The 19704-nt window shown below is 34.6% G+C and overlaps 1 protein-coding gene across 12 annotated transcripts in view; it reads right to left on the reverse strand.

Annotated features, from left to right (window-relative positions):
- Window positions 1–19704, reverse strand: part of ASPH (aspartate beta-hydroxylase) — a 276582-nt gene that overhangs the window by 173729 nt on the left and 83149 nt on the right. For 10 of the 12 annotated variants that reach the window (XM_072604669.1, XM_072604662.1, XM_072604667.1 and 7 more), the window contains 2 exons: window positions 5501–5593; window positions 799–873 (listed from right to left, as the gene is read on the reverse strand). In XM_072604669.1, coding sequence (XP_072460770.1) covers window positions 799–873; window positions 5501–5593 — 168 coding nt within the window. Of the gene's footprint in view, window positions 1–798; window positions 874–5500; window positions 5594–18548; window positions 18998–19704 lie in introns of those variants that run through there. The other 2 variants (XM_072604672.1, XM_072604671.1) reach the window with 1 other exon arrangement.

Genomic DNA, 19704 nt, shown 5'->3' on the forward strand with positions numbered 1-19704 from the left:
TAGAACCTTTGCCTTTCCTTTGGTTTTTCAACCTCTCCAATTATATTCTATAATGTATAATTTCTGAGCCACAGAATGATAAAATTAGAACCTGAAGAGGTAATCTAGTTCAAACTCTTCATTTTAATGATAAGGATACTAAGGCCACAAGTGTTTTAAATAACTGGTGTGCTGAATGATTTTTCACGGTCTCACAGATAGTTAACAGAGCCAGGATTCAAAATGAGGTCTGCTGATCACAAACCCTATGGTTTTTTTCCCTACAACAAGCTATCTTGAGTCATTTTGTAAATGGTCCCTGCTCTGAGGCTCCCCCCTTTTTTTAAACTTCAAGATTTAAAAGAGTTCCAAATGGCTGAGGTTACCAGAAGTCTAACCTTTAAATATTATAGTTTACAATATATGTATTTGTGCGAATATTAGTATATAGTTGTGGAACCAAGTTTAGAATAGAAAAACACTTGTTTTTATCTCCATCTAACAATGAAATCAAACTGCTTTCTATGTATCACAACCAAGATATCAGTATAAATCTGTTAATATGGTTAGTTCTACATACTGTTATTCTGTAAATCAAAAATGCATTGTCTCCAACCCTTCTTTTTCATGAGATATTCCACATCTCCAGACTAAGGTTCTATCAGAACACTGCAATATCCAGGTTGCTCAATGTTCAAAATAGTTTAGGAAATATTGCATTTAATAATACTTAATGACAAAAAATAAGAACAATCAAATTCAGGAGTCCTAACATATCTTTTATATGATAATCACAAAGTAATAAATTTTAATTCATACCATGTGGTGTCTGCAGTGCTTCTTTAAGGACAAATTCAATGTTCTCTTCCACTTCATTTTCAACATTCTGGTGTTCTAAAAGTTATTTTTTTAAAGTGAAAAAATAACACAAAAATATAAAAACCTCAAACCTTGCACAACATTAATCATGAAATCAATTTATATAAATTAAATTGTAAATTCTCAGGCAACAAAGTATATTAATTTGGTCATGTTAGTTTAACATGTATTTTTTTTTCTCTGAGAGACACTGTGGGACAGATAATAGAGCCAGCCTCAGAGTCAAAAAGTCCTTGGTGTTCAAGGCCTACTTCTGACTCCTGTAAGTCTGTGCAAGTAACTAAACCTCTCAGTGTCCTAATTACAGAACAGCATCTGCACTAAGAGAAAACATTTCCTCACCAGGAGTTGCTTATATCAGTGAAGTCACAAATTTGGGCAAAAATAGGTAGAGAAAAACAGACAAATAGGCAGGTAGGCACAGACAGACAAAATAGATATTCAGAGGGAGAAAGATCTGCTAACTTGATAAAAACTGATACAATGCTATCAGAAGAAATAAATTTTCAAGACTTCTATTGACTTCTAAAAAGTGAATTCAAGTTTCCTTTATTCCTATTAAATTTTTAATTTGGGAACATAGTCTTACTCAGTGAAAGACACTTAATATTTAATTATAACCCAAAATTTGACCCTGGCATTTTACCAGCTAGTAAAGACTATAAACAGATTCATAATCTCTGAACAAACACTTTTCAAATTCCTTTTAATGACTACTCAATTATCAGATGAGGTATTAACAAGTTTGAATTAGACATTAAATGTAGCACCAAATAAAAATAACCCACTTATAAAAAAAAAGATAATTTCCAACAAGTATATTAATAACATGACCATCTACCTTATAATATGTAAGTATTTAGCAAAAGGTCAAATTCCACGTTCTGCTTGGAATATATGGTCCAGGAAGGGGAAAAGATGAATATAAAGCAATAACATACAAGCTACAATATGCAAAATGAGGTCATCTTTTTAGAAGGAACAATTATCTAAGCCCTAGAGTCACTTGGGAACCACAGCAGAGGGAAAGCTCTCCACACTGGTTTTTTCTGAACTACGTGGAACAGGTACTAATGGACAATGAGAATCTAAAAAACGTAGAAGGGGTTGTCTTATTGAAGAGCTTTGGGGTGCTGGGACCCCAAGATCGCCAAGGTAGAATCTCCTGAAATAAATTCATACATTTAAGCCTTCTCTTAGTCAAGTAGCAAAAAAGTTTATTGTAATGCTTTAGCAAAAGTTGGCAAGAGTCCTTAGGGAACTTATAAGATATGGGGCTTATATGGAAAAGGGACAAGGGAAAGGATGGCAATGATTCTAATTAGGTAATGTAGTGGTAGAGTTATCTTTTGAGTATAGGAGCTTATGATGTATGAATGGGAAACTACAGGGAGTCTGCAGAGATAACTTTGTTAATACCAGACATTGAGGCAGTTGTCAGAGGCATGGACCTTGGGAATTTGGTGAGAGGAAAGTCCTTGGGCCAGCCAGGGACAAAAATCCTTGAGCCAGGCACCCATGTCTGTTCTGATAAAAGAATGTGTTCTGCAACAAGAGGAAATTTTCTCACAGGGCTGGGGCCTACTGAGAAATTGGGAGGCTTTCACAGACATGGTCTCAGAGCTGGGGTCCAAGCTATCTTTCTTTACCTACTGAAGTTATCAACGTAAGATGTGTCTAAGGTTAATAACCTCAGAATCCACTATATCTATTTCTCCCAAAGATACCACAATTTACCTAGTGACCTGTGTTTAAAGTCTGGATTTGTCATATGCCTCTACAATGTCAATATAATAATGCCAGCATTATATTATACAGCACCAATATAATAATGTCAGCGTTAAAATCAATATATAATGCCTAAAAGTTTACAAAGTACTTTACAAATATTATCTCATTTTATCCTCACAATGACCATGGGAGGGAGGTGCTATTATCATCCCCATTTTACAGATGAGGAAACTGAGGCAGATAGATTAAATTACTTCCCTGATTCCAACTGCTAGAAAGTATCTGAGAAAGGATTTGAACTCAGGTCTTTCTGACTCCAAACCCATCACTCTATCCACTTAGCTATCTACCTGTCCAATCAAGCTGACTAGTCTTGGCAATTTCACATCTCTAAAATCTTTATAATGTCTTTCTACATTCTCTTTTCCCACTTAACCTGCCACTTAACCTGAAATGGAATCCCATTACTACTGCAACTTCAGGAACAGCCTAATTCATTTTCTAGCCTCTAGCTGCTTCCTCCATTCACAATGTTATTGGATTCACCATCCTTAAGATTAAATCTAATCATGTTACTACTCTGTTGGAACACTGAGGGCACACCACTGCTTCCTGAATCAATTCCAAACTCTGTTCTAGTTTTCATGCTCTTCTGTCTGCTCCTCTATCTATCTACAGCTCTTCTCAGTTTCTCCCACTACTCCAAGTAATTGATTCTCTGATCAGGCTAAACTACTTGCTATGCCTCAGAAGCATTGCATACATTCTTACCTCTGAAATACCTGTTGGAGTTCTGTCTCTAAAAGCAAAGCAGCTGACAAATTCTGAAAATGTCTTAAAGAAAATCTTATTTTACAAATAGTACCAAGATTGGGGGAAGAGGACAGGTTGAGAAGGGGGTTTAAATGCCAGAGGATTTTATATCTGATCTTAGAGGTGGGTGATAGGGAACCACTGGAGTTTGCCAAGTAGAAGTAAGGAGGGGAGAGGAATATACTGTGCTTTAGAAAGATTACTAATAGCTGAGGACAGAACCCAAGTGGGGAGGAACCTGTGGCAAGCAAAACAAACAGTAGCCTGTTGCAATAGTGCAGGGGTGAGGCAATAAGGGCTTTTAACAGAGTTGTGGCAATGTCAGAAAAGAGAAGAGGGTACATGCAAAAGATGTTAAAGGTAAAATCAATTGGCCTCAGTGACATATTGAACTGGACAGAAGAGCAGCTCTCCTCATGGAATGAGATTAGCTTGCTAGCCTCAATGAGTTTAAAGTAACCAGACTCAAATTCCAGACTGGTGAGTTTGATTTGTTTTGTTTGGCTCAAAGATGGAATCTGCTTGGCTCACAGGTAGACTGAGGCTCCGGGCATGGAAAATTTAGAGTGATCCAAAAGTGGAAGGGCTACCTCAGCAGTTCTTTCACTAAAATCTCAGAATTCTGGGCTTCATTTGTAATACTGTTCTCTACACCCAGAAAATCTTTCTCCACAACTCCAACAAGGAAGTCATTCTCATCTTTTATCCAACTCATCTGATACCTTCTTTTTGAATCCTGTTCTAATCCCAAACTAGAAATGATTTCCTGCTCTCCCAATTCTCAAACATCAAGATCAAAAAGTATCAGTTAGAAAGAATATCAAAAAAACAAGACTCTCTTCTATAACATGTTCTTCAGTCAAAAGACAGCTACTATGTCTCTTTCCACTATAATAACTCAAAATGTTGGGAAATTTTGTTGTGACATCAAACCTAAATTTATTCGTAAATACTGTGTAGTGCCTAAAACTGCCAGTAGTAGAGACACAACCAAATTTCTTAATAATCACTTCTTAAACATATTAGCCATTTTTGAGTCTGTAGGCCTATCACTGCATAACTTTCTTCTTTTTGTCCAGGCCTGTGATTTCCTGTGTAGGAAACTCTCAGTAAGTAATGAATAAAAATGCATGTATAAGTTCCTGATATGTGTGAAGCTCTGACAATACAAATTTAGAAGGGAGAAGGAGGGGATTAGGCATTAGCAGAAAAGCTGAGAGAGACAAGCTCCCAGTGAGGTATGGGGAGCCAGGGTGGGAATGTGAGGGAAGAACTTGAGTACCCCTGCCCACTGGTAGCTGTCTCTGATGAGTTTCTGGGTATCTTATGGAGTCTAAAGAGCAGGAACAGTCAGGAGACAGAACATGTAAGTGTCTCTACTGTCCCTTCACAGAGGCTCTTAATTATAGTGTCATGACCTTTTCTCAGAAAAATGTTTTTAAACACATAGAATAAAATATATGGGCATTCAAGGGCAAATAATTATATTAAAATGATTATCAAAATGTTAAAAAAAAAAGTGCAGAGGTCTGGGTCTAAGAACCCCTAATCTATACCAACGTAAATAAACAAATAAGCATCTGTTATTCAATGTATAGTCTTAATCTTAAAAGATTAAGAGGCTTTCCCAGGGATCTCATGGCCAGCTGTGTCGTAGTGGGATATGAAACTAGGTTTTCCCCCCCAGAAATGAACTCTCCGTCTTTTTATCATTTTGCTTTGTCACAAAAAATATAAACTATGTATATTTTGAAAGTGTCTTTACATGTAATTTGGAAAAATACTATTTTATAAATAATTAAAATATAATAAAAAATAAAAATAAAATAATTTAAAATTTTAAAAATACTATTAAAAATTTTGGTAACAAAACTAAGGCAGCAAACTCATTTTGAATCTTAAGCACTCATGGCGGCACAGAATAGTAAAATTTCCACTGAGATAAGAGTCAGAATACTCTTTCACCCTCAGTTTTACCTCTACTACCTCTCTGACCTTGAACATGTTTTCTCACCTGTAGGCTTTAATTTCCTAACTGTAAAATGCAGCAAGAAGGGGATGGGGGTGGGGAATGAAATATCTTATAGGATAATCTTACCTAGTTTTCTTGTAGCCTGATCTTCTGGTTGTATGTGGTCCTCTGGTTGTCCAGGTAAGACTGACTTTGCTGAGGCAGATTTTTCCTTAAGTCCTGCATTTTTCATTCATAAAGTTAACTTTGGCTTTTTGTGAAAATGGAAAACTTTATTCAAATATATATTAGACCAGGAAAAACGTCATATTCACATACATTTTCAATACATTGCTTAGGGACTATCTGGAAAGATTTCTAAGAGTTAGTATCTCCACCTAAAAAATGTATAATTTTAAATGAAAACTCTAGTAGGAAAAAATGTGTATCTCTTCACTAATTAGAATTACATTTAGGCTGACCAAAAGAAAAATTTTATTCAAAATAAGAATTGTATCTAGATACAATCAACACTGTCCAGTATTTCCCATAAGTAAATTTTAAAAGATTAATATCTATGACCATTTTAATGGGGCCATATGCTCAAGTTTCCCATTCAAACTTTACACAAATTTTTTATACTGTGAATTTTTTCAGTTTTTATATTAATTCATACACTGAAAACTGATTTGCAAAATAAAATCATAATGTTCTCTCATTCCTTAGAGTACCTCCAAAGTGTGCCCCTATAGTAACACTAAGTACTAATATATCTGATATCTGAAAAAAATGGCAATTTTATTTCCAAATCTCCTTTTCAATTGCAGAAAATCATAGCTGTGATAACTAAATGGGGAGAATAATCCAACTCAAATACCAATGAAAAATTAAATCATAGAAAACCTGTAAATGTTTTAAAAACAGAAATATCATGCATCATTATTTATTGCTCTTAGATCACCAATTTTAAGTCTGATAGATATATTTGTAAACAAGATTATCAGCCTCAAAGTAGAAAAAATATTTTTAACCTAACACATCAGCAACATATATATATACATTTTTTTAATCAGTGAATAAAATTCCAGTGGAACAAATATTGATTTTTAAGTACTGCCATGTTGCCTTGCTTTACTATGCATATTTACTACAAAGGTTTTGTTGTTGTTTTTTTTATTTTGTGGGGAAGAAGGGGTCAAGAAGAAGGATGCAGAAGGGAAACAGTCCCTCCCACTAGACCTCCTAAAATGGGAAAGCCAGAAAGAATCACAAAAGTACAACTTTGAAAGTTGTATGTTGGATTGATTGCATATTGAAAATGTTAAGCTATACATAATTGCTTCACGATTTTATATACAATTCTGCACTTCTGTTCTACAATTTATGGGGAAATATTCAATTTATCTGGTGGTTTGTTGGTTTTGCTTTATTTTTTATTTTTGTGCAGAATTTTTTAAAAAAAGAATATGGAGAAAAAATGGAAAAAACAGAGTTTACAAGTGGCCCAACATCTGATGGTTGCTGTGGAAGGGTATAAAAATCTTCAGGTTCCGTTACTCTGTGGCTTAGTCTCGCTAGTAAGGATGGTTCATTCTACTTTCTATTTCATTACAGTGTTTTCCCATGGATTTCCAGGCCCTTCTCAGGTTGGAAGAAAGGAAAGATAAATATATGGTTTCTATACACACATACATACAGAGACACACACACTTCCTTTCAGCATTTATTATTAATAGAGTACAATACAGTATTCATGAACGTTTCCTAAGTAACCCTAAAACAAAAATTTTAGACAAATTTCTATTAATTTCTGATTTCCTTTATTCTCTAGATTTTTGTTTCATTCCATTCAAGTTTTTCTTTATTGTTCCTTCTCATATGTCTGTCCTTGCAGAAATATATATTATACACACACAAATATACATCCATACTTCCCTTCTTATTTCACCATAGCATATACCTTAAAAAGCTATGAAGAGTTTGATAAAGGTATAGAAGGCCTTCTATCACAAAGGGAATTCCTCCTATTTCAATTTAACTACTTTACCCCTAACCAAAACCTAACCCTAAGTAAAAGGAGTCACCATTATTTTCTGGTCATGAAGTCTTCCTCCACTTCAAAGTATTTTCTTAAATAACAAATAGATTCCAATGGGCCTTAACACAAATGGCAATAAATCCCATATTCCTTTAGTTTATAAAGACACAGAACCTTCCCCAGTAGACCTGATCCCCCATCCCCTTTTAATAATGTACAGCCAATAAACTTAACTCTATGCATTAATGAGATGAGAGTGAGAACACGAACGTCACACCCTTTCCAGTTATGTGAAGAAAGCATGAGTAATCTGCTACAAACTACAGCAGAGGAGCCAATACAAACCAGAGGCTTTATCAGGAGGATTTTTCAGTGCTCTCTAAATGATCGTAGTCGAGTCAGGGTTGGGCATGATGTCCAAAATGAAGCAGTAACACTTTCAGAATTCTACCTGAATATCAATTGTTAAGGTACCACCCAAGCCCTTTGACTAAGGGACCTTAGGATGAAGATTTTGGAATTGGAAGACATGTTATATGTTCCTTAATCAGTAGTTTCTATATTTACTGGGGGCAATGTCGTGCTGCAGCCAACTGTAAGTACAATGTTGGTTTGGTTTTTTTTTTCAGTCTCATCTGACTGATTCCACTTGGGATTTTCTTAAAAAAAGATATTGGAGTGATCTGACATTTCTTTCTCCAGCTCATTATACAGACAACAAAACTGAGGCAAACGGAGTCAAATGACTTGCCCAGGATCACACAAATATTAAATGTCTGAGTCCTGATTTGAACTTACTTAGATACGTCTTCTTGATTCCAACCTCAGAACTCTCTCCACTGCGCTACCTAATGTGCCTACTATACCAATCCACAAAAGAGAATTGTTAAATTTTCAGTATTTCACCTCAGAAACCATTACCCTACAAATCAGGACTTCATTTATTGTTTTGCTGATTGCCTAGAACCAGAGATCAGCAACCTACACCTAAAGGACAAACCCTGCCCTTGGCCTGTTTTTGTAAAGACAAACTATATAAAAAAGTCAAAGCTGTTCTTAATTACTGCACATAATTTGCTAAGCTCCAGTCTAGGCTTAAGGTAATGATTGAGAAAATGTTAAGAATGCAGATTAAAATCATAAGAGTGTCATGCGTACATGAGCTAGTTGTTAAATATTTACCAGCACATCCCTTATCGAATGAACTTCATGAAAATTTTAGATTTTTTTTTTAAACAAGATAATGGAGCAATAGTTGCTCAAAATAGCAACACAATTCCAGGGAGTGGATTTTCTATTTTATTCTATTTCTTCACTTCTAACCATCAAAAAACATTGTTTTTTTCATTATTTTTTCTTTTTTGTTTTCTCTATTATACCTTTTGCCAGTTTTTCTGATTACATTGGAATTTCTAAAGATTTGTGACAACTCTGAAAACAGGTTTTAGGATTAAGGTCACATAGCTAGTAAGTATCCTTGGGCAAGTCACTTAACCCCAATTGCCTTGCCTTCCACCCTCCAAAAAAAAGAGGAGGAAATAAAGAAAGAAAAGGGAGCAGTGATAACTACAAAGTTCCATTCAGAGGAAGCAACTGATAAGTGCTCCCCTAAGAAAATTCCACTGTGGTTGAAAACTCATAGCATGGGCCTTGAAAGAAAATATATGTGGCTGCACACAGCTGTAGCAAGGCAGCATTCATATCTCAGAAGACAGAAGTCAGCACCAGGAACCCCAGTTAACTGTAAAAGCAATGCCCCTGCATCCACAGGAGAGCTTGCTGTACAGGTTCTTAGATCTGCTTTTCTAAAAGGAAAGCAACTTTTGAGGAGTCAACAATAACTTCAATCAAGTTCAGGGGGAAAAGTCGGCACGCTGAATTTCACAGAAAATACAAATAAAAACCAACAGACAAGGCTTCCAACGTCTGACCATGAGCAATACATACATAGCTACAGAGAGAGCAACACCAGTATCTCGGTTTGCAAAGTGGGGGAAGGAGGGAAGGGGCAGAGGCTAATCTGGCCAAACAAACCCTTCCTAAGAGTAACCCCAAAGTAAAACCTCACCTCAGAGGATACACTTTCCAGAGCTGGAGGGCAGGACCCTCTGACCCAGTGCCTCAATAGAAATGAAGGGAAGGTACCTGAGGCCTGTTAATGGGCTGGGAAGATCTAATTAACATTACATTAACCAAATATGAGACCAAGAAGAGCTGACTACTCTACCCAAAAGCATATCAGCGGCAGAAGCCTAGTCCCAGTATAAAGTTCAGTTCAGGGAGGAGGGAGAAGAGGAAGAGAGGGAAGGATAAGAAGAAGGGAGAGGAGGTTCTTCTATGTGTCAAATACACAAGAGAGTTAAAAAGGAAGGGGGGTGGGGGATGAAGGTAGACAGAGTACAGCTAGAGGAGAATGGGGCCACTCCACAAAATGCATCTATGAGGAACTCAACAAGGGTTGAGAAGGGGGCAAGCCTTACAGAAAGACAGTACATACTGAGAAGGTTTAAGAGTGGTTATTCACTAGGGTATTGCAGGGTGAATAGATACAAGGCATTGAGGAGAATTCCAGCCAGAAATAGGGCCAGGAAAGGAATAAAACGGAAAGAAAAATTCAACTGAGGAGAGGGTAATTCTATAAAAACTACAAGCAGAGACTCAAAAGAAAGTTAATCTCCCTAAGAATGATATGAATACCTGAAAGAAATGAAGAAATAAAAAATGAAAAAGTTCTGCAGGAAAGAATTATAAGAAGAAAAAAGAGCTTAGAAAAAGATATTGTTAAGTTTTACCTATGAGCCTTTCTGAAAATTACAGCAGACCAAAAAGAAATAAAGAACTTAATGAGTCAAATATTACTACAGAATCAAAGGATTGGAAAAATTAGAAGAAAATGTAAGTCTAATATATAAAAAAATACTGACCTGGAAAACAGATCAAGGAGAAATAACTTAAGAATCACCCAGAAGCACATTTCAAGAAATCATGAACGAAAACTGCCAAGATCATTTAGAATCAGAGGTTGAAGTGAAGACACAAAGAATCCACCCTTTAAAAGAAACATCAAAAGGAAAAGTCCCAGGAATTTCATAACCAAAATCCATATCAAAGAAAAAATTCTGCACGTAAAAAAAGAGTTAAGGTAGCAAGGAATCACAGTCAGAATCATACAAGACTTGGCAAAATCTATCATAAATGAGATCTGAGGATTCAATACTCTAAAAATAAAAGATAACGTAACCTAATAACATACAACTAACATAACCCTATAAAGCCAAGTACAATCTGATCCAAATGTAGTTGGGGGAGGGAATAAACTTTTAATGCAACAGAGGACTTTCAAGCATTCCTGATAAAAAGAAGTGAGCTGACTAGGAATTTCTGAAATATAACTACAAAAATCAAACAAAATTTTTGAAAGATAAATGTATTGGAATGAGAAGGGCTACACGATGATAAAGTTACAACACTGTAATAAAAATACAAAAAACAAAAATGTCCCTTCAGAAGTGCAGTGTCTTCAAAAAGCATTGAGGGAAATAAAAAAACAAAAAAACAAAACAGGAGACCAAGTAATGGAATGGTTCTTTACTCAGGATTTTAATAGGGGAAATAAAGGGGACAGTAAAAAAAAAAAAATACTATAGAAAGCAGAAAGAAGGAAAAAGGAGTATAGCAATGCTTTTTTTCATAATTGGGGTAAGAGAGGAGAATATAAAAACATGGAGAGATAGGAGAAAGGGAACATTAGAAAGAAGCAAAGGATGGAGGAACACACAAACATTTTCACAAACACACACACATACGCAAAGCTTGGTGTAGGAATATAGCAAATTCCGTAGAGAAACAGGTAGGGACACAGAAAGGGTTGTTAAGAGGAAAAATGATACCTGAGAAAGAGCAGACTCAAGTAAGGCAAATTTCCTGTTTCTGAAGAGGATAATTTAGAAGGAAGAAATAAAGTACAAGAAATTAAGAGGATTTTCATCAATGGGGACGAGATCAGTTGTGGTATATGGAAGTAATGAAATGTTATTAAATTGTAAGAAATAGCAAAAGAAGCAATTTTTGAGAATATTAATAGGAATGAAAGCAGAATGAACTAAGCAGAACAAGAATATGTATAACAAGACAAAAACAAAACCTGAAAGACTTCACTCAGCTCAAAGGTACAATTACCACAGCTCCCAAAAACAGTGAAGAACTCAAGAAATGGAAAGAGACATACACTTTTGGATATGATCCCTGTATGGATGTGACTAGGCTTGTTATATAGAATTTCTTCTTTTCTGTTTTAAATTGAGTAAGTTGGAGGCTATAGGATATAGAAACAGTGATATCAAGGGGTAGAGGGAGAAGAAAAAAAGGGCGAGTAAAACATTTTTAAAAAACATAATAGAGAAGAAAATTCAGAAGGAAGCACAGACAAGCATGACAGTTTTTAAAAGTAACATGTTAAATTTATTATATATATGTATATATATAACATTTAAAAGTAGGCAATATGGAACAGTGCTTCACCATTTCATATACAATTCTTTTTGTATTGTGCTGTGTACATAGAAATGCTCATTTGGACTTTCTTTTTAATATGCATATGAGTTCAGGTTAAAGAAAACCAAAAACTAATTTTCAAGCAATGTTTATCCCTTATTTCACCAGGCTAAAATTTTTAGCTTTTGAGATAAATTTTCAGAGAATTTGTTGTTTAGTCAATTAGTCATGTCAGACTCTTTGTAACCTCATTTGGGGATTTTCTTGGCAAAGATACTGGAATGGTTTGCCATTTCCTTCTCTAGCTCATTGTATAGATGAGGAAACTGAGGCAAATAGGACTGAGTGGTCACACAGATATTAAATGTCTGCTGGATTTGAACTCAGGTCCTCCTGACTCCATTCTCAGCACTCTTATCTACTGTGCCACCTAGTACCTCTTCAGAGAAAGCCACGTGGCTGTAATGAAAAGCGTTCTTGCTCTAGAGTCAGAGGACACAGGTTCAAATATAGGATTATTAATTACATGTCCCTGGGCAAGTCACTTACATTCCCTGGGATTTCAACTTCCTTATAAAAAAATTGAGAGGGTTGGATTAACTCAGGTCTATGAGGTCTCTTCTAGCTCTAAGCCTATGATCCAATAAGTATGAAATTCCTTAAAATGCCTTTAATTCATTTAAAAATATAATTTAAAATGACTTTATTCATTTTCTAAAATAATTTATTTGCATATCTAGTTTACAAGTCTATATTTTTATTTTCTTTAGTATTCTCAGATTCTCTACATTTTTGCTACATTTTTATTTTAAATGGAAGGAACTGGTGGTAAAGCATTCTAGAAGATATGACAGATTAGCCATTTCAAATTTAATACAACATGACTATCTTGGCACAACACTTCTTTGCATTGTATATTTTAGTTGTTTTTTTTTTTTAAATCAAGAATTACCTGTTTCACAGGAGCTAAAACCATATAGTACTTTATAGGCTTCTTTTAGCACAATCAGCAATGGTACATTAAATAATGATAATGATTATCATGATGATGAGTCCTGGGAGTTAACAATCAGCAACTGCAGGACTATACTCAAAAGCTATGGGAATAATAGATCTTGAAAATGCTAGCTCACTAAAAGGTAGCTAAAATTCACTTAAAAGGAATAAAACTTTCCCATTCCCTTTTAAGAATTCAATAGATACAAAGCACCTGTTGCCCTTCCTGGTTTCAATTCCAAGGAACAAGATGTCCCTACCAACACTCCTAAAGTCACCACCAAAGCTAACGCAGACCTTGGCTGACTCTCCCTACCTCAGCATCCTCTCCTCTCTGATTGGAAGAATGGAAGGTGGAGCACCAAACTCCTCCCAATGCCTTAATTTATAGAGGGCAGAAAGTAGACCTAACTTTATTCTACTTTGCATGTGCTGCTTATTTCAATTCCACAGAACAAGATTCCCTTGCATCATTCCCACCCTCCTTTTTCCTGTTTTGTGTGCTGTCTGCCCCTCTAGATCATAACCCTCCTTGAGGACAGGTTTTTCTATTAAGTATATTCCCAGAACTTAGCCCAAGATCTGGCACATAGTAGGTATTTAAATATTTACTGAAATGGAAAGCAGTCTAATAAGCCACCTTCACAGCTGGGAAAACAGACAGACCTTTTTAAACATTATTACAGAGGAAGAAAAGAGTAGGATTTCACCATATTTATTTACTCACTCCCAACGGCTGAAGGATTTGTGATTTTTTTTTTTTTTGGTGTGACCATTTCTTCCACCTACCAGCTAAAAAAAAAAAACGTCTCTGCAGACTAATCAATGTTCTTTGAAAGTTGTGGGGAAAAAAGGTATCACTCTGTAGTCTGTCTGTGGATAAATCTTCCTAAAGTTTGGTTGGTTCCCAGATACACAACCCTTCATCAGGCTATACATTAAGTCATTCCAGGCTGTTAGAATCTGCACTAGCACAGGTTCTAAGAATATAGGGTCATCTCCACAGGACAATGGACTACTGGACTAGGACTACTGAGTAAAGGCTACTGAGCTTAAATTCAAACTAAAAATACATTTGTCTGAGGAGCAAAAAACGGATAAAAGTTTTGCTAACTATTTTTTTTAATTTCTCTGTCACTAAACAGAGATACTATTTAGGTGAACACTATAGACAGTGAATATTTCATCAAGGTATTCACAAAACTCCTTTAATAATGTTCAATGAGAACTGTGTGCTGAAAGATCTAGGTGGTGCAGTGGATAGAGCACTGGACTTGGTGCCAGGAAGACCTGAATTCAAATCTGGCCTCAGAGACACTTACTAGCTGCAAGATCCTGGGCAAGTCACTTAACCTTGTTTGCCTCAGTTTTCTCATCTGTAAAATGAACTGGGGAAGGAAATGGCAAACTATTCCAGTACCTTTGCCAAGAAAATCAGAAATGGGGTCACAAAGAGTTGGACATGACTTAAAACAACTCAACAACAAACAAGATTACATAGTGAGGTGGACTCAGAATTGGTGGGAGGGTCATACTCAATGTCAGTTGGAAAAGGTTGCTATTAACTACTCAGTCTGCTGCTACTTACTATAATCCCTACAAACAAGCTTCAGTCTCTCATTTCACCCCCACACTAATATAAGAAGAGTCAGTGTCAGTAGATAAGGGGAAGAATTCTCTTCCAATACTGCCACTTTCCCAGCACCAAAACTGGGTGACAAAAAAATTCAACGTGCCCTGACCTCATTCTATTTATTCCCTTATTCTCATCCAACACACATATACATGCCCAACCCAATCCTGTTTCTCACCTCCAAGCCCCAGGACTAAGGGTGCCAAAGATCCCCTCAAATACAGAATAAAATTTCTTCAGTGTTCTTTAAAGTTAAATACCAACAACCACCACCTGTCCAGCCTTTGCCTTTTTCTACATTACTTAAATGAGAAAAGAGAAGCATGGGGGCATAAAAGGGGCATCCTTTTCAACTTGATCTGTTTCTTCAGTGTCATAACCACTACATATTATGGATCTCTGACCTCCAGATAACTATGCTTATCATGATACAAGTGACCATGGGTGCTAAAATGTTATGACTGCAAAAATCAGGTTCTAATGGATTCTTTCAAGCTGGAAAGGGTTCAAGTATAATCTTAGAGAAACCAAGTTTCTACTGTCTGAAGACCAGCTTAGCTAAATATCTGCTCATTTCTGTTAGGTTGGCCACAAGGTGATGAATATTTTGGCCACAGTGATCTATGAAACAGATAAAAATGCTGTTTATACAAACTCTTAGAAAACTCTCACAGGTGGTACCTGAATGATTCAAGCCACAACAGGAGAAACTGAATGTGTGAAACAGAGAAACTCTGGCTCTAAGCAACCATGGAATTGAGTGTACCAATCTCTGAACCCCAAAGAAAAAAATGTGGGATGATGGAAAACTAAATTGGAAATAGTCCATCACAGAATACTATTGTGCTATAAGAAATAATGAGCAAGATGGTTTCAGAAAAACATGGCAAGACTTAAATGAACTGATACAAAGTGAAGTGAGGTGAACTAGGAGAACACTGTACATAGTAATGGTAATATGGTAACAATGATCAACTATGAAAAACTCAGCTACTTTGATCAATACAATGATCCAAAACAACTCCAAAAGGACCCAGGATAAAAAATGCAATCCACCTTCAGAGAGAGAACTGATGTGTTCTGAGTGCAGAATAAAGCAAATTTTTTTCACTTTCTTTTTCTTGTTTTTTGTTTTCTATATAGCTAATATGGAAATATGATTTTCATGACTTCACATTTTTAAATGGTTTCATACTGCTTGCCTTCTCAATGGATAGGAGAGAGAGGGGATAGGAGAGAGGGAGAGAATTTAGAACTCAAAATTTTTATAAAGAAAGTTAAAAATAAATTTTAAAATTTAATTGGAAAAATGAAGATATTGCTATACCCTTTAAAAAAATGAAAAGGAAATGAAATACCCCATCATAGTTTATTCCAGCTCTTGCTCTGCATTACTTTTCACCCTTAATCAACCACTACATGGCAGGAAGACTGGATAAGGTGGGAGGAAGGGAGCTGTGCTCCAGTCATCTTCAAGTAAAACTCTTAAGTGTACTTCTCCAGACAAAGGGTTACAAATGGCAGTCAGGAGTTACAGTAATACAGTTCAGGTAGACTGAGTTAAGCAAGTTTGTCACTTATGTACCTAAGCATCCGTTCTGAAAATCTTATTTCAAAAAGTACATTTTAAGTTTCAAACAAAGTTGAAAAAATTACAAAATTCTACAATTAAAATATACACTGAGGAGTGTCTTTAATTGAGCTTTCTATTTTGAGAGTTATACTCATTATTGTATCTCACTGAAAGGCTTATATCAAGGGACTATAAACTTTAGTTTATTGCTACAGTTTATTGTTATATAGTTATAGTTTATTGTTAAGGTCAAGAGAAAAGAAGACATTACCAAGTATAAGGAAGGAATAAAGGATGGAGAAATTGAGCCAGGAGTACTTATTTAATAGGATTTTTAAACTGACCTATTAACATAGTCACATAAGAATCATGAAACTCCACTAATACAGAAAAGTGAAACAATGATTGTAAAGAAAAACAAGAAGCAATCAAGACCAGTTTTAAATTAAATTACTTTCTGTTCACTATACCTAATAAAAAAGCAATATTGTAAAGACATCTATTTTAATCAGAAATATATTCATAAATAAAAATAATTTTAAAAGAAGAGAGATTTAAAAGGGTACCTCAAATATAACCTCAGCAAATAAACTGAAACAAAAATATGTTGGTAGCAAAAGAGTTGCAATGTTAAAATAAAATACAGTGGTATAAAACGTGCTACCCCTTTTAACAGAGATCATATCTGAATTTTACTAAGCCAAATAAACTAAAATATCAAGCCCTATCCTTGATAATCAGTCTCAGAATACATTTGCATTTGTTTTAATATACAAATATCAGTACTCATCAGATACTTGAGAAAAACAACGATTAAACTGGAAATATAAAGTCATTATTATGTAGTGCTCTGATGAAAATTCATGAGTTATTAAGTGAAGGTTATCTGTTTTACTTCATTCATTTAAAATTTACAATTTTTTATAATAGAATGTCTTGTCAAGTAGCTATTATTCATCACCTGCATAACACCTAAAAATTACTACATTACCCTTCAGTAGAAACACAAAATTCCCTGACTTCTGATAAGACTAGATTAAAAATTATAATACTGGTGGATAAATTACCACTTGTACATCTTTCTTTTGAATTTCCTTTAATCTATATATTCTGTCAACACAGTAAACAGGTCAGCATCTGATATGAGAATCTATAAATAAATCCTTAAAAATATTCTATTAGCTTAATCTATAAATTAGTTACTCAGCACCCATTTCAGAAGAACCTTCCTTAGGAATTGATGGAAGTTATATACTGTTCTAGATGTATGAGACAGAATTTGCATAAACTGAATTTCTAGATGCTTGGATTTTAGCAGTGAAATATATTTGCACATCAGACATAAATCTAGAAATTACCACCTAAGTATGGTAAAAATTCAATATAATTACACTGTTCAGAACAAAAGGTTACAACATAGTAAAAAAAAAAAAGTTGAACTCTGGATGGCAGCACTATAGTATTCCCTGCTAAAACAAAATTAGAAGATTACTTTTTAGATATCATTTTAAACATATTTTACAATATGTCATAATTAGAGACTTAAAAGCTCTAGTACAAAAGAAAATGATATCGTATTTGGAGCATATTTTTCTTTTTTAAAAAGTCTTCAGCTAAATGAATTATTTTCTGAACTAAAAAGTCTCATCTATAGGTTAATAATTGTGCCACTACAACACAGCTCAAAACATGATGCCATTCTGCACACATCATGAAAAATTGTACAAAATTATCATTTTAAGTAAATAGAGCTTTTATAAAAATCTGTAGCCTGTAGAGTGCCTGCTTGTTACTTCAGTAATTAAACTGCTTTGGAATTCAACAAATCCAAGAGGCTTTATTATGTATCTACTACATGCAAGGCACTGCATTTGGTGTCGATGATCCCTTGCTACTCCTGGTAGCAAGAAGTTCACAAAAGGCCAACCTCAGAAATATATTCACATATGTATTACTCTAGCATAGATATCGAAATACTTACCTTACAATTCAATTTCAACACCTTCTACATGCTAAGTATTGTATTTTCACAGATAATAAATGACTCCCAAGGAGTTTATAATATATTACAGTTATGACACACAAACTGATAAATATGCTAGATATTAGAGTGTAATAGTCATAGATATTCTTTGTACATAATAAATAAAAAGGCTATGTTATATTTTAAAATGTGAACATTACAGGATAACAATAAAAATTTCCATTTTGAACATAATCTAAATATTATGCAGCTAAATATACCTTGAAAAATACCAACACATAGAAGACAAATTAATGAAATAATTTATTAAGTCAAATCGAAGTTTTTAATACTGCAAAAATTTTCTTTAAATAAATTCATTGTGGAATAAGTTTTTCATTTTTAAGTAAATATAACCATAAATAAATTTTTTAAGCAGCTATTACAAAAATTTTCCAAAATCTCAACTTAATAAGATAGGAAAATGAGTTTCAAAAATTGGAAATTTACAATATCATTTAATAATTTAACAAGTGACAAGTAATGGGATAGCATTTGACATTCCATGTTGATAGAATTGATAAAAATTTAGTTCTTTTTTTTCCGGTCTTGACCCTTTGCTAAGTTTCCAAGCTTAGAAGGATTTTTATCTATTTTTTTCTCTTCTTTATGTCTAGATGTCATTTTAGTAGTAGCATCCTTTCCACTTCCTGATTTTTTCATAATCTCTTTGTCTCTGGTACTTTTTTCTAGTCTTATTTTCTCCTTTTCTCTATCTTTTTTACCCTTGGTAGACTCTTTTCTGGATTTATCTGAATCAGCAGCAAATTTATCCTTCCAGTCATCTTTTTCTTTCTTCCCCTTCTTTTTATCTTCATTCTTATTGTCCTTCTTTGACTCTGGTTTCTCTTTTGCCTTCTTAAGCTCTTCTTTAATTACTTCTTTCACTTTTCAGGTTTTTCGATCAAAGAAAAAAACATTATTCATATCACTTAATTTGTAGGATAGGAGCTCTGAACAAAACACTTGACTTTTTCCCCCAGATGAAACACTCAACACAGACTTGATTTTACTTGATCATCTAAGTATATGTCCTTCCCTTTTCTCTTTTAAAACAGTTAAAATTAATTGCATACACAGTTTTGACAAAACAAATGCATTAAATTGCTTTAATTTCAAAAAATATATTTATTCTTTGTTTTCAAGACAAAAATATGCTGTAAATGCTTTTAAAAGAATCAGCATGCAAAATTAATAAATTAGTCCATCCATATGCACATTTTTAAATGAAAATTAATGAACACTTGAAGTTTCACATAGGTACTGGTATTTTGAGGGTTCTGTTGTTACTCAGTTGTGTCTGACCTTTTGTGACCTCCACCTAGAGGTTTTCTTAGCAAAGATACTGGAGTGATTTGCCATTTCCTTCTCTAGCTCATTTTACAGATAAGAAAACTGAGGCAAACAGGGTTAAGTGACATGCCCAGGGTCACAGAATTAGTAAGTGTCTGAGGCCAGATTTGAACACAGTAAGATGAGTCTTCCCGACTCCAGATCTGGCACTCTATCCACAGTGCCACCAAGCTGCCCCAGGTACTGATATAATTAAAGAAATACCACCAATGAGATATTTTATAAACCAAGGAATGGTTTT

Source organism: Notamacropus eugenii, chromosome 4, assembly GCF_028372415.1.
Source record: "Notamacropus eugenii isolate mMacEug1 chromosome 4, mMacEug1.pri_v2, whole genome shotgun sequence".
In the NCBI taxonomy this organism is placed as follows: Eukaryota; Metazoa; Chordata; class Mammalia; order Diprotodontia; family Macropodidae; genus Notamacropus; species Notamacropus eugenii.